The sequence below is a fragment of the Arctopsyche grandis genome, chromosome 3 (genome assembly GCF_051622035.1).
Source record: "Arctopsyche grandis isolate Sample6627 chromosome 3, ASM5162203v2, whole genome shotgun sequence".
NCBI classification, from domain to species: Eukaryota; Metazoa; Arthropoda; class Insecta; order Trichoptera; family Hydropsychidae; genus Arctopsyche; species Arctopsyche grandis.
This window is the reverse complement of record NC_135357.1, coordinates 27506808-27519605: the sequence shown is the minus strand read 5'-3', so window position 1 is coordinate 27519605 and position 12798 is coordinate 27506808. Positions and strand designations below refer to the sequence as shown.

The window sequence follows — 12798 nt, the reverse complement described above, 5'->3', positions numbered from 1 at the left end:
CACTGCATTCAATATGACTTCAGAATAAAATATAATTTTCATTTTATTTTGAAATTTATAGTGGTAATAAAATCACACCATTTCAATATTGCAATAAACATAAGAAATAATTGTTTTTTTCTTTTATTTATTCTAAAATAATAAATTTTGCATGCTTTATTGCTTTGGATTTTATGACAAAAATATTGGTAATATTAGAATAAAATAATTAAATACCACAAAAATAAAGAACAGTAAGGATTTCCTTACTATCCCCAAATGGCAAAATTGTTATCGTTTAAATCAGATACGCGTAGTTTTTTCAGACTTGGTGGTAGATTTGGAATATTATTAATAAATGAAGGATATTTCCATCCCATCATATTTGAAAAATCATCATTAGCTACTGAAGTATGAATGAATTCTTCATTTAGTAATTTACTGTTCGATAAGTTGCGCTTTCTTCTACTTATTAGCCAGTCTCGTACAGTAGAATTTGATGCGACGTTCTGCTCGTTTTGTATATAAGAAAAGCGATGCATTCCATCAACTGAAATAAATATAATAATTGAGTACGTTGTTTCCATTTCTTTTAATTAACATAAGCGAAAGAAATAATTACCTTCCCATCTTAAGGTATCAAGTTGATGTTTCGTATAATGAGAATATCTGCATGTCGTTCCGAACATGCAATAACCAAATTCTACAAATCTCTTACAAGTTATTTTTTTGGATTCATTTTCTAATATTATTCGTTTGTCTGAAAATGATAATTAAGTGAATATGTACATATATACATAATATATATATATAAGAAAATATTGAAAGAAAAATTTAACAGTCAAATTTATTCTAACCTTGAAATTGGGAGTAATGTTCACTTTTGAGATTTTGGTGTTGGAGTCCTTTGATATGTTTTTTTACCGCTTCTGGTGTTTCAATAAACGATTTGTCACAGTAATCACAATAGTATCGACGACTCATCTAAAAACAGTTTATGGCATATTTAACCGATCAATAGTCGAAAGCGTATTCCAAATTTTATTTAATTGGAATTATTGTATTTCATTGGAATTATAATTAAAAATCTAAAACGAATATTCACCTTATTTTAAGTATCCAAATCCCTTCAAACAAAAATCAACATAACATTTTTGACAGTTGAAGAACCGTATTAATTCAGCCCTAAATACCGAGATATTTTAACCATTGACTATTTTTCTATCACCTGCAGACCAAGAACCTTGAGTGCTTATTTTCTTCTACAAGTGAATTATTTTATTGTATGTATTTCACATATAATTACAAAGTATTAAATTTGATTTTTTTTTGAAAATTATGTCTAAAATAAATAAAAATGCTAGTGCCGAAAATGCCATTAGCTAAAATGATACATTAAAATGCTAAAATTGAAAAAACATGTACTTAAAAACGTGCCTTTAATTATTCATCAAAGGAAAATATTAAAATACAGAATATATAATTGTTGAGGGGGGGGGAGGGGATGAACACTTTCCCAACTTTTCACTCAATTTTAAACTTTTTAAATTTTAAACTTTTTCAACTTTAGTTCAAAGTGATATTATTTGAATTGATTTGTTGTGAATTTGCTCAATAGCATCAGACCGGTAATTGAGAATCGTTATAAATGGGGGTATTGTGGCGACAGGCAAAGCGTAGATATCTAAATATAATAAAAACGCCATAAGTCAAAAAGTGTTTCTTTTTATAGAGACGATTGAAGTTTGAACGTGGTGACACTTCCTTGCAAGTGAAAAACGAAACTATTAGCCTGTGTCAACCGTAAATTGAACTAGACAAATGACTTTTTTTAGCGAGTGTATGCAATCGATAATACAAGAATGGTTGACCGATTTTAGGGTGTGATCAGTTTTCTCATGACCAGTTTAGGGTGTGACCAGTTTTATCGTGACCAGTTTTAGTGTGACGGGTGACCACGTGTGACCGATTTTGACCGGTTCACATTTGACTAGTAATCACCGAACCATGTTGTTCCGACCAAGTCTTCATGGTCAGCTTTCGTGGCGTTACGACCAAAGGAGCCGTTTTGGAGGGAGATCGGCGCCGAGCGCGCGTCCCCGCCTCCTATTCGTTTTCCGCGTCGGTCGAGTGAACATCTCTGTTCGCTACCGAGTTGGTTCCCACCACCGAGTCCCGATCAGCTCAGCCTTGATCGGCAGACGATACTGGAAGTACAGCTTCAGTATACGTCCGGTGAGAAGTGAGGAATTCCTGGTCTCTCTTCGTCGAAGTCAGATCACGTAGCCACGTGGTTGAGTGAGGTTATCATAACCTCTTGAACACGTGCGCGCTAATTTCAAGTCGGACTCCCCCCCCCCCTTTTTCTGTCCCCCCTGCTTGATCTCTGTATATACATATATATATAAAATACAGTCACCATACAAACAGAATTATAACCTGTTTTCATTACTATTCAATTTCCCGCCTTTGTCCCGTATCACCCTCACTTACGCACACTGTACGAGAGAGAGAGAGATATACATCGAGCCGAGCCGACAGCAGCAGAGACCAGACCGCAGACGACGACCTGTAGATCCCTTGGAGGAAACCAGCCCCGCCCACGCTTACCACGAGCTTCTACGAAACCGACTTCCGGGGTGCTCTCGAGTTGAACATCCCTGGAGTCTGAATATTTGGTCCTTCGATAGCCGAATCCTCCAGAGCTGGTCTGCCAACATCGTCTAATCCAGGTTGGTCGTAATTAGCATTTTTCTGTTGTTGTTGCTATTTTTTTGGTCGTCAACGTCCATTTTGTTTTTTCCCGCGTCCATTTTTTCCTTTGTTTGATTTCGTCGCATTTCAATAATGGCGTCTTTGAGTACGCTTAAAAATACGCGGAAAAGAATTCGCGCTCGGTTAACGAGAAACGCGAATCAATTGGGGGACGATCTGAGCATCCTCGAGCTCAGAATCAGGCTCGAAACAATCAGACCATTACTGTCTGAATTCGAAGCGATCCAAGCTCAGATAAACGAGCTGGACCAAGAAGAGGCGCAGGCCTCCGAATCCGTCGTGGACCTATTTGATAGGGAGCATATGGCCGCCTTCGTGCGATGCACCGAAGCAATCAATTTGCGTGAGCCGCAATTGAGCACTTCACCGTTAGATGGCGCTAACCTCACAATGTCACCTGTACCGCAATCAAATTCGGCAATAAAATTGCCCCGTTTGGAGTTGCCCACCTTCGAAGGCAACGTCCAAAATTGGCCGCTTTTTTCACAACGCTTCTTGGCCGCTATGGCCGGCGAGAGTTCGCAAATCGCCCGGTTCCAATACTTACTAGGAAGCCTAAAAGGAGAGCCCCAACGTTTAGTTGACGGCTTGGAATTAGCTTCAGATTCATTTACGAGCGCGTGGTCCATTTTGGATCAACGCTATAACAACAAAAAAATTGTTGTTCAGTATCACCTTCAGGCATTGCTTGAAGCCGAGCTAGTCGTGAGCAACAATCACGTCAGTCTGCGTCGTCTCATAGATGATGCCAACATGCATGTACGTGCGCTCGTTAACTTGGGCGTCCGGGTCGAGACCTGGAACGAGATTCTGGTGATGTTTATCACCAGAAAACTCGACCGGAGTACACTTCTGCAATGGGAGCTTCAGACTCCCAAGTATGAAGACTGCACGTTTAGCAAAGTAATGCATTTTCTGACGTGCCAGTGCCAATCGATGGCAAATGCCGACTTCGTCTTAAAAGGCGAGTCGAATCCTCGACCAAGAACCATTACGAATCCGAAGGCAGCAGTTCTGCATGTGAGGAGGGAACGCCCCTCCTGCATCAGTTGCAGCGGAAGTCATTCTCTGCTAGCCTGTCCATCATTCCGCCAAATGAGCGGTGATGAGCGTAGGTCGAACGCCATAAAACGTCGACTATGTCTCAACTGCTTGAGGCCAGGGCACATAGTTCACGCGTGCCAAACAAAGCAGAGATGCTTCAAATGCGGTCATGCCCATCACACCATGTTACATGACTCAACTCCATACCAAACTTCGCCTTCAAATAAGGCCAAACATTATCGGAGCCCCAAGAAATCAGAGAACGCCAAACCCGTAAAATCATCGTTGGTTTTACACTCGGTGAGACGCGTATCGCCTTCTCACGCCCGAACTGTCCTGTTATCCACCGTGGAAGTACAAGTTCGCGGCGGAGATGGGCGTTCGCACAAGGTTCGAGCATTGTTAGATAACGGCTCCGAACTCAACCTCATCTCTGAAGACTTAAGAAGGCGATTCGCCTTAAAGTCGAAAAGGATGGACGTCAACCTGGTAGGAATAGGTTCAAATAGGACGTCCATTACTAGTGGCGCGGTAATTCGAATTCTACCGCGCATCCCCAATCAGGGCTCCAGTGTTGATCTCGATTGCGCAATCATGCCCGAGATCGCGAATCAACTTCCATCGCGCAACGTGTCCGAGATTCGGAGCCATTTGCCGCTTCATCTCCCCCTTGCCGATCCGTCATTCGATATTCCCGGTACAGTGGATATGGTGATAGGCAGCGACGCCTATCATGCGATGTTACGCAATGGCAAACGTACCATTTTAATTCCCTCCAAGTCACGCGGTGACAGAGGAGGACGCATCGCGATGATGAATACAGCTTTCGGCTGGATATTGGGCGGCTCTCTAGAAGCGCCCACAGTTTCAAGCGATTCTCGGAATTGCCATCACACAACGGGTCGTGATCCGTTATCTTGTTTTGGCGCGAGACGTCCAGTCAAGACAGTTACGCGTCCCCTGGACGAATCGCGTATTTACGCGGAACGAAGATTCCGCTTGCCGAAGCGCAATGTACCCGCGCCCTTTAACCCTCACATCTTTCGACCTTCCCAACCTAGCTCCCATAACTCCTGGCCAGTTCCTAGTTGGCGCACCACTAGTTGCGCAACAGCAGGAGGATCTGGTCGATCAACCCGGAGCGAGGGTGCTACCACACCAGCACATGCAGCAGCGGCCCCAGGCAGACAGGGGCACAGGAGTAGGTCCTACTACTCATCCATCAGCAACACCAAGCGAGCAGTCCGGCGAGTAGCTCGACTGCCAGTCGAGCAGCACTCAGTGAATTTGTGCAACGGTGTGGCGAGCGTTCATAACGTCCCACATTAAAGTTGGCGCGTTGTTTGTATCTGTGTTGTGGATTCAGTTTATGTGTTTTAACTTAAGTTTTTGAGTTGCTTTTCTTTTATGCTTCTCTTGTTGGTTTGATTGGTGCTTTGTAATGGAGCTATCAGGATAGATTGGGACATATAACGGTTGAACAATATTGTTACCTAGCATTGGTGTTGGTTATTTGTTGGTGTTTTGGTTGTTTGTTTGTCTATTTTTTGTTTGTTTCTTGCCGGCTTAGTCAGCTGCTTATGTAGGATGGGAAACTGACGGTGGACTAATGTTATTTTGTTTGCTGACTGGGTTATTTTGTTGTTATTTTTTTGCTTATTTGCTTGGTTTTTGTGTATTTCATTAGTCGCTTGTGCACCATTAATTCTTGTTTGTTTTGGAATTCGATCCTCTGACTTCCAACGGGGGGAGTATGTTCCGACCAAGTCTTCATGGTCAGCTTTCGTGGCGTTACGACCAAAGGAGCCGTTTTGGAGGGAGATCGGCGCCGAGCGCGCGTCCCCGCCTCCTATTCGTTTTCCGCGTCGGTCGAGTGAACATCTCTGTTCGCTACCGAGTTGGTTCCCACCACCGAGTCCCGATCAGCTCAGCCTTGATCGGCAGACGATACTGGAAGTACAGCTTCAGTATACGTCCGGTGAGAAGTGAGGAATTCCTGGTCTCTCTTCGTCGAAGTCAGATCACGTAGCCACGTGGTTGAGTGAGGTTATCATAACCTCTTGAACACGTGCGCGCTAATTTCAAGTCGGACTCCCCCCCCCCCTTTTTCTGTCCCCCCTGCTTGATCTCTGTATATACATATATATATAAAATACAGTCACCATACAAACAGAATTATAACCTGTTTTCATTACTATTCAATTTCCCGCCTTTGTCCCGTATCACCCTCACTTACGCACACTGTACGAGAGAGAGAGAGATATACATCGAGCCGAGCCGACAGCAGCAGAGACCAGACCGCAGACGACGACCTGTAGATCCCTTGGAGGAAACCAGCCCCGCCCACGCTTACCACGAGCTTCTACGAAACCGACTTCCGGGGTGCTCTCGAGTTGAACATCCCTGGAGTCTGAACACATGTATACGTTGGTTCGGCGAACGGGTAGCATCCCAAATGTGAATCGCTACCAGAATAATTATTCTGATTATTATAATCGAATTATAATAATCAGAATCATTCAACTAATACAGAATAATAATCAGAATAATTACCAGAATAATACGAAAATCGCTCACGCGGATCTCCAGTCCAAATATTGAAAACTGCCCAAATATTGCTCAAAACTGCCAAAATTTCGTAAAAAAAGCTTTTTCCGATCAGTTTTCTGTACGGCATTGTTTCTATGCGATAGGAGACCGCGCGAGCAATTTTCGTAGCGGTGGTTATTCTGGTAGCGATTCACATTTGGGATGCTACCCGTTTACCCTCGGTAACAGACTTGTAGTTGTCAACGAAACAGTTTAAAAGCAAATTAATAGAAAATTGAAAAAAAACAAAGTGGTAATTGTATTAGTTGAATTAATTTGTAACGAATTTACTCAATAGCATCGGTTCGGTGATTACTAGTCAAATGTAAACCGGTCGCTCTAGATCGGTCACACGTGATCACCCATCACACTAAAACTGGTCACACCCTAAAATCGGTCACGAGAAAACTGGTTGATCGATTTTAGGGTGTGACCAGTTTTAGTGTGACGGGTGATCACGTGTGACCGATCTAGAGCGACCGGTTTTCCTGTGACTGGTTCACATATGACTAGTAGTCCGTTTACCAATAGCATCATGTCGGTTATTGAGAATCATTATTCCATTTGGGCCTTACAAGGATGTTTTGTATTTGTAGTTGATTCTTACATATTTACTGAAACTGGCTGTAGGTGCAAGGCATTCCTTATGCTATATTTTATTTGATATTTTTACTTTATCTGTTATTATTAAATGCTATTTTTTATGTGTATGTATGGATGTATTTATGTTTATGTTTAATTGTTATTTTATTTTTTTGTGTTATATTTTTTGACCATTGTGGCGCTTTAGGAATTCCTGTTATTTATTATTTTATTTTATTTTTTTTTTTATTTAATTTACACCAAGAAGGCCTAACAGGTAAACCCAATGCACCTTCCTGGCCAAAGACAATTATATAAACATATATGTACACCATCCATATATACACAAATTCTTACACGTATACACAAATACACAATGCCACAATGGTCTGTTTAGAATAAATAAATAAATAAATTATAAATGAGGGGGGGGGGGGGGTCTTGAGAGAATGGCGACAGGCAAAGCGTAGATATGTATGTAGATGGGAGCAGGCAGGGAGAAGGGAGTAGGGAGTAGGGAGTAGGGAGTAGGGAGTAGGGAGTAGAGAGCAGGGAGAGGGAGATGGCCGTGGAAAGCGCGAGTTGAGATGGTCGAGTGTTGTGTGTGGAGCGGAGTGTGTCAGTGTTGGTATGGCCGCGGCGCGCGCATGGCGGGCGCTGGGGCCGGCGCGGTGGGGGGCGCGGCAGGGGGCGCCGGGGGCGGAGGCGCAGGCGGGGGAGCGTCGGGAGCGAGCGGCGGGGTCGGGGGAAGCGGGGCGAGCGGCGGCGGGGGGGGAGGCGGCGGGGGCGGCCGTCAGCTGTCGTCGCTGATGTGGAAACTGCAGTCGGCGCTGGCGGAGGCGGTTTGCCCGCCGCGGCTGCCGGCCGACCGGCGCGCACTCGACAAGACGTGGCGGCTGATGGACAAAGTGGTGAAGCTGTGTCAGCACCAGCGCATGAACCTCAAGAACTCGCCGCCGTTCATCCTCGACATTCTGCCCGACACGTACCAGCGGCTGCGCGCCATCCACGACTCGCACCAACACAACCTGGCCGCGCTCAACACCAACGAGCACTTCGCCGTCTTCATCTCCAACCTGATGCGCAAGTGCAAGCAGGCCATCAAGCTCTTCAAGGAGGGCAAGGAGAAGATGTTCGACGAGACCAGCCACTACCGCCGCAACCTCACCAAGCTCAGCCTCGTCTTCAGCCACATGCTCAGCGAGCTCAAGGCCATCTTCCCCAACGGCACCTTCGCCGGAGACCACTTTCGCATCACGAAGAGCGACGCTGCCGACTTTTGGCGGGAACACTTCGGCAATAGGTATCCACCAACCCCAATCCTATCTCATTCTTATTTCTTCAAAAGAGAAACATACCAATGTTTGTTTGATTCGTAAAATAAACAAATGAATATTCAAATAAATTTCATATTTCTTCTTCTTCTAATATATAATTTCGAAAGAGACTTTTGTTGGTTCGCAAATCCGTGACGTCATCGAACAAATGAATATTCAAATAAATTTAATAAAATGTTTGCTATTATGTTTAATGCGGTTTATATTACAAATACCGAGCGAAGCCGAGTAAACACTAGTCTTATATATAATTTCGAAAGAGACTTTGTATGTGTAGTATCAGATTTAAAGGTTTAGGTGGGAGCATCGAAAATAAATCAAACCTCAATGTCGACGATAATATAGATTCAAATAAATTTAATCACAAATGAATGTTTACTATTAGATTGCCATGTTTAAGATGTTTATATTACAAATACCGAGCGAAGCCGGGTAAAAACACTAGTCTATTCTATTTCAAACATCGTATCGCTCGAATTGATCCATCTGACAGTTTGATTCGAACAATTCCTAGAAGCGATTTCGGTAAACACCAACAATAGCGTCCCCTAGCATTTGCATACACAAAACTTTGAGTGTCACTATCATTTGAATGTGTGAATCGCAAACGGATGCATTCATATTCCATTGTAGATGCAAGCGAAATGGAAGCTGAGACGTCAATTCAGCACAAGTCGCGGATTATTTACAACATACTTGTAAGAATTTATTTTTGGAAATTCATTTCGTACATCCACCAATGTGTTTGAAGTATTTTTGACGATAATTGCAGGTAATTACACAGTATATGTAGGTATCATGTTGGATCTTAGGTCAAATGCCAGGCGACGCTATTCTTGGTGTATACCGCAATTTCTACATTTGATTATTTTTTTTTCATTTTGGTTTGTATACAAATATTCATCAAATAATATAGTTTTTTTTTTTTTGCCTTCTTTTCAAACATGATATATGTATAGAATATTGGTTATAGTTTCTTATTGTGTCAATTTTTATGTATGTATGTATGTACCTACATATATATATATATATATATATATATATATTCCAACTTGAGCCATATACAAAAATTTTAAATTTACATCTGTGTTCTGTGTACATGTACCTTAACGAATTATTTGGTTTATTCAAACAAATTCATGAATTTTTTTGCATTTTACTAGATTTTTTTCTCTAAATCGAAACTTCCTTTAAAATTACATACATAGAGGATTCCTGGACGAGGTGTGACCTGATCAAACACTTCCGTGTAATATTTTCAAAAATTTTAAGCAGTTAGAATGTATGAATTTGAAAAGGGGGGCATTTTTCTCCCCCTAAATTTGGCCAGGAACATGCAGGTCATCTGATGAAATACTATGAATCGTAATTGAATCGATTCTTCTATCTCGTTTGCTCAATGCATCGTGGTCATTCCTATCATCTGGAATTCAGTGGATGATCCGTCTCCACTCCTCCCAGTCCTGTGCTAAGTTGAAAGCAGTGCTTAGGTACGATCCTGACAGTTCTTCAATTTAATCTGACCATCCTCTCACTAGCCTTACCTCTGATGTGCCGGTGACTGCCAGCTTCTCTACACTCGGCACATTTTTCCTTGCAATATGCCTAAAGTTAGAAAGAATTCTTTTTCTCTATATGTTGTGGAATATTTCTGAATTTACCAGCTCTTTAAAGATCTTTGTGTATATTGCGATCCATGGAATGCACAGCATCAGCCTCCAGCGCCATATTTAGAAAGCATTTAATATGTCGACTGTATACAATGCAATAGGGATCACCAGATGGATTTTATAGGTTTTTTTCACTATAGAGCGATTTTTCCATATTTTTGTCAAGTTGATTATCGCTAATTTCGCCATTTCTATTCTTCTGCAGATTTCTGGTTAGCATCCTCCTTCTTAATAAATATAATCGTTGACTTCTTTGAATAATCTTTTGAACCATTGAACTTTGACTTGAATCTGTCAACAATCTAATTTATTGGTTACTAAAAGCTTAGGTCATGTCGATCAGAAGTTTCTTCCAATAAAAGAAAAACAACAACAAACTGACTAACTTTTGCCCCCCTTAGTAAAGCTGAATGACGTCCCCGTTAAAGTGGCCAAAATTAATAAGTAATTAAATTTAGATAATTAAAACTCAAGAATTTATTAATAATTTTGAATTAAAATAATAACTGATTTGTGAGTAAATATCTAATTAATTCAACATGTAAATATGCAATAATTATAATTTATATTAATATTCAATCAATCGGTGGGTAGAACACTACTTGCCTTGCATTTTAATCAGTTTTACCATTTTGGAACAATTCAAATTTAAGTTTCGACATGACAAATCGACCAGTTCATCACTTTCAGTCCTGCATATCTTAGGTGTAAATTAATTTGTCACTGACGACGTGTGATTTCGCACTCGAAGCATGCAAATCAGTCCTTAACTGGTTCAAATGAAGGGTCAATACATTTCGACCTGCGACGTCGCGAAGATCACCGCATGCGCGTGCATAATGTAGGAGTGTGTCATCAATTAGCCGAGTCTGTGTTCAATTTGCTGATGACACCGATCCTGAATGTCACATACGCAATAAGTCCCAATCGCAATAATTATCAACGGCGACGACGCCAATGGTATAATTGTGTCAATTATTACTTTATTTGCACAAAGTAAATATAGACACGGCGATGTTGGTACAGAGTAAATATAGATGCTTTCGTGAGAAAGTTCAACCTCGAAATTTTGACGCTTTTTTTTTTGTTTACGTGGATTTAGTGTATTTTTTATCAATGAATTTTGTATGTATGAATGAATGTGTGAAGTTATCAGAGATGATATATAAATCTCTATATTTGTATTACTTGTAACTCATCATTAATGAGATACATATTATATGTCTTCTGTTTGGACATTGGGTATAATACCGTTAGATTCAAAAATTTATCTTCAGCATCATAAGCTATCTTTATGATGCTCATATTTGTATTTCAGTTGAGCTACTTCCTTTTGACAGTATATGTATATTTGTTTTTTTTTTATTATTTAATATATTTGGGAAAGGACCTAATTTCAATGGTCCTAATTTTGTATTTTCCCATGATGCTATTTTCAGGTTGCCCCTGAGCGACATCTACAGTATTAAAGTTATTCATATATAAATTCATAGATTATAAATTTGAAATAATATTCAGTGGATAGGATGGTTTTGCCAATTTGATGAGGAACTGTTTCAACAATGAAATCAGATAAATTGGCAAACTCTGATAGGAAATGATCGAATTGGAGTCACAAATAAATCTGACCAGCAGCACTACAGAAATACTCTGAATAAATTCTTTTCAATCGAGATCAATTCACGGAATCGAACCCGGCAACCTCTCGTTGGATGGCATTAACACAACCACCAAGCTATGCTGCTGGCTAAATTGTGCTCGGTTGCGCCCACATAACCAATAAGTACCTTTTTTTCATAATGGTAATTCCATTTGCATTTACATTTCAGGTTTTGAATGTATATACATTTATTTAAATTCAAGTCTATTCTGATCATGCAATATAATACAATATAACAATTACTTTTTTTTCACATCCGTTTTGTGAATATTCAATGCATTTTGCTGCCCTGACCACAATTTCACATTGCATTAACGATTCACTAATAACGACATAATTAGCATAGGAATGGCAATGACCCGCAAGCACGAGCATTATCTGATATTATGCCTGTCGTCGGCGCTCAACCGTAATCACCTTCAAACATTACCCGTGTGTTTCGTATCCTGCAAACAGTTATTAATTATATAATTTCATTGTTGCGTTTATGTCACAATTACGTACCGTCGGTGTGATATCACATGTCAGAGAATTCAATTTTAATTAAATCAGTTTAGGTGAGGTGACAACGTTTGTCCTCGGCTTAATTTGACATATCTGACATTGTGATGATGGTTCAAATTTATTACTGTATAATGTATCCTGAACTGTGGGAATTTGTGTTGGTTTTTTTTTTCCAGGATCATCTTTGCCATATATGTGTGAACGTGATTTCCTCTGTCATACAACGATGGCGTTTGCTGATTGAATATAAATTCAGTGGATGGATGTATATGTGTTTGCTATGCGCTTCGGTAAACTATCCACATATGAATATATGTTTATGGCTGTTGTTGAATGATGCCATTCGATATTTAAAGTATTGGTTTACGACGCTTGAAAGTGGAATATTAAGTGAATTCAAACACGTTTGACGATTCTGTGCACGAATTGTGATTTTTGGGACACGTTTCAATGCAATTTGCTATGTCCTTTGTACTGCATTCTATTTGTAAATAGTTGTGATGAATTAATAATGTTGAGATATGGTTTGTCAATGTTCGTATTGGGGCAGAGAGTCTTAAATTTTGCGTTCGTTCACCTTTAAACTTCTATGGAGGAACCTTGGGACCCCCTCGTTTAGTGTTGTAAAAATTAATACAGCTTGCCATTTTAGATGAAA

General features: G+C 40.5%; 2 protein-coding genes across 2 annotated transcripts in view; one reads left to right on the top strand and one right to left on the bottom strand.

Annotated features, from left to right (window-relative positions):
- Positions 1-50: 50 nt before the first annotated feature.
- Positions 51-1183, bottom strand: LOC143908963 (zinc finger matrin-type protein 5). Its single transcript, XM_077426823.1, has 4 exons — positions 1085-1183; positions 837-963; positions 602-739; positions 51-529 (listed from the first exon to the last, which is right to left on the bottom strand). Exons 2-4 carry the CDS (start codon positions 961-963, stop codon positions 249-251), a joined length of 546 nt encoding a protein of 181 aa, XP_077282949.1. The 5' UTR covers positions 1085-1183; the 3' UTR covers positions 51-248.
- A 6544-nt stretch (positions 1184-7727) lies between these two features.
- Positions 7728-12798, top strand: part of Cbl (E3 ubiquitin-protein ligase CBL) — a 32237-nt gene continuing 27166 nt past the window's right edge. The window contains exon 1 of the mRNA XM_077427517.1: positions 7728-8272. Within this exon, the coding sequence (XP_077283643.1) occupies positions 7779-8272 (494 nt within the window). The 5' untranslated portion in view covers positions 7728-7778. The remainder of the gene's footprint in view (positions 8273-12798) is intronic.